The 3,232-nt window shown below is 29.4% G+C and overlaps 1 protein-coding gene across 1 annotated transcript in view; it reads left to right on the top strand.

Moving 5' to 3' along the window:
- Nucleotides 1-827: 827 nt before the first annotated feature.
- Nucleotides 828-3,232, top strand: part of LOC108687343 (trimeric intracellular cation channel type B) — a 5,496-nt gene continuing 3,091 nt past the window's right edge. Inside the window, exon 1 of the mRNA XM_018193050.1 lies at nt 828-1,145. Coding sequence (XP_018048539.1) covers nt 1,025-1,145 — 121 coding nt within the window. The 5' untranslated portion in view covers nt 828-1,024. The remainder of the gene's footprint in view (nt 1,146-3,232) is intronic.

Genomic DNA, 3,232 nt, shown 5'->3' with positions numbered 1-3,232 from the left:
GTAATATGATATGTCTAAATTTGTTAAGTTAACAAATTTATTTATAATATAATTAAGGTTTTTGTTTATTAAACATAATAAAAACAATTTATTTCTAAAATTATTTTATAGATATGATAGAAAAAGTATGTTTAGAAAAAAATAATGCTTTAATTTTGTTATTATTTTATAGTAATTTCTATTGACAGTAACAATTTACATTATTAACGTAATTTTATATATATTCTAAAATCGATTTGCGCAAAATTCTATGTATAATTGATTTTAATGTAAAAAGTATAATAAATATAATGTGTAATAAATTAAATTAAATCTAAAAGTCACTATTTGTTTATTTAACTGTTTATAACAATTAAAATCATTTTTCATCGATTTTTTAATTATCTCCAAACTCTCAATTCCTTTTAATGGTCATAAAATTTGCTTGGGGCTTGCCATCTTTTATCGATGCTTCGAATATCATTTAGTTGTTCACCAAATGTTAAACAAAAATATAATAATACTCGGAGACAATCGGATGGTTTCCGAATATCATTTTGAAAACGTCTCAAATTTCTAGAAAGCATCATTGAAATGTTATAGTTATGATATGTAGTCGGTAAGAATCGATAGGAGTCGATACTGTAGAAATCTTTATTGCTATCAGAGAAATATTAGGTAATACAGAAATCTTTAGGCAATACTCGCAATGCTTTATTGCCATCTATACACTGTTTAAGAAATAATACTACGCGTACTTAATCGATAAGACAAGAAATCGTGATTTCTTTTTTTTATAATTCCTATGTAGCGCGAGGTTAGGGTAGGTTGAAATAGCCTAGCAGACGACGATAGCAGACAACGCGTAGCTGGCGTCGCTCGCGGGCGCTCGATCGCGAGCGTTTGAATCAAGGAAGTTGTTAAGGAGTATACAAGTCGTGGTGCTCGCGTGAAGTGTGCCGAGGTGTGTGAACGTCGTGTGATACATCGTATACGATCAGGCTAAAAACAACAAGCGGCGAGCGAGCAACGTGCTTCCACGATCATGGATCCCGAAGCGTTCCTGGACATGGCCAATCAGGTTATCAAGCTGAAAATGTTCCCGTATTTCGACATAGCACACTGCGTGCTGGTCGCAGCGCACGTCAGGGATGATCTAGGAACCGGTGAGTTGCGCCGGCCCGCGCTCCGGTCGCGTTTCTAAATTTGTAACGCTCTCTTGCCGGTGCATTCCCCGGCGTCCCCGGTCTCGCTGAGACAGCTTCTCCGTGACCTCGGAGGACAACCACGTCCCACGCTTATTCACAAAGTTTTATATTTACAGACATGTCTCTCTCTCTCTCTCTCTCTCTCTCTCTCTCTCTCTCTCTCTCCCTCTCTTTCTCTTTCTTTCCCTTCTCCTCCCTTGCACTTTTGCTCACACAAAACATCTTTATAACTTTAATCTCAGTTTAGCTTATACTCTTCATCTTTTTCTAATCTAAAAAAAGCATAAAGAGTTAATTGAATCATTAAAATTAAGAACGTTTTGACTATCAGCTAAAATATCAACCAAAAAATTAGCTAAAGAAGTCAATATTAGCTATAATTTTTATTATAAATACGTTTTGAAATCAACTACAAAAACAAAACAATAAATAATAGCATTATACAACAAAATGATCACATTTTGCTGTTTTAAGTAAATAATTTTTAAACGTGTAAGTAGATCCAAATAAACTTTTGCACTATTTATTAAAGTTTTATAGAATTTTATAGATTATATATATATAATTTAATTTAATTCGTGTAATGCTATGATCTTATTAAATTTGCAAATAACTATTACAAAACGCGATATTACGCGATAAATATCAAAATTAACAAAAGAATTAAATAACTTTTAAACTGTTATAATATATAACAAACTTGAGGTCAAATTTTATACAGACGTAATAATAAAACGTTCTAAAATTTTTATATTAATAATGTTTTAACATGTACACATGCATTCTTAAATTATTATTGATATACCATAGCTAAATTGATATATCATATATCATTGATATATATCATAACTAAAAAACAGATAAAGAATAAGTTAAACCAAGATTAAAATTAATCTAGTATATTAAATTAACCACCGCTATTCCTGTGTCGCCAGAAAAAAATATATAAAACTGTTCGTTTCATGTCAAGATAAAATTAACATGATATATGTTACAACTGCAATCATTTCGCTAAACACTTGAAATATTCTGAGCAAATAATAAACTAACAAACAACGATCGAGGACTGATAAATAATGTAGATAAGTAACGTAGGCTGATAAATATATATTGTATTTCCCAGAGTTTCATGAAACAGCAAACGACAATTGTTCGTGTTATTGCGTAACGTTGTTAATAACAGGATCAAGGAAAGATATTTACTATCCGCGTTTCTCGAAATTATAGAAGAGCTATTCTGGTATATAAAAATTTATCGCATCTGTTTTCAAGTATTCCATAAGTAATTTAAATTTAAATTATTTATTATGCACGCTAACGACAATATGGAAATTCTTTCGTTTATGTAACGTTACCTCGCGAATTTGTAATTTACGTTTGATTGATTGACGCCATAATCACTGTTGCATAATTGAAGAGCTATTTGAATCTACAGAGTGATAACTAGAAAGTTACTGAAATAACTATTATTTTGTAATATGGAGATAAAATGAAATAAATTAAATTCTATAAGATAGAATAAAATTAAATAATACTCATTATTTTTGTTAGCATACAGTGCAAAAGAATGTAGATTTATGAATTTGAGAAGTAGTATTATTTAAAAAATAATTGGTTGCGTGACTTATGGTATTTGAAAGATCTCTCCACGAATGACTATTCGTATGAAAGCAAGTTGAAATTCTTTGATAATTTTCGAAAATATAATACTTCGATTGTTCGAATTTAAACTCAATCATTTTGTTATTTCGAAAACATATCGCATATAAATCCGAAAATATATCCGGGCTATGCAACCAAATTGTTGAATCTTTTATAAAATTTACATAAGTTTACATATGTATATATATTTTTATACTATGCGTTAAAAACTGATTTCTTGTATAAAATAGTGTTGCTTTATCTTATTATAATCTAAATATCATGAGCTATGCAACCAATTAAATATTCAATTTTTTTATAATATATTCTCAAAATTTCTGTATTTATATATTCTTTTGCACTATATGTTAATAAAAACTTTCTTTTGGAAAATTTTATTTTAT

The sequence above is a fragment of the Atta colombica genome, unplaced genomic scaffold, assembly GCF_001594045.1.
Source record: "Atta colombica isolate Treedump-2 unplaced genomic scaffold, Acol1.0 scaffold205, whole genome shotgun sequence".
Lineage (NCBI taxonomy): Eukaryota > Metazoa > Arthropoda > Insecta > Hymenoptera > Formicidae > Atta > Atta colombica.
Note: the sequence above shows the minus strand (reverse complement) of the source record. Positions and strands in the feature narration are given on the sequence as shown.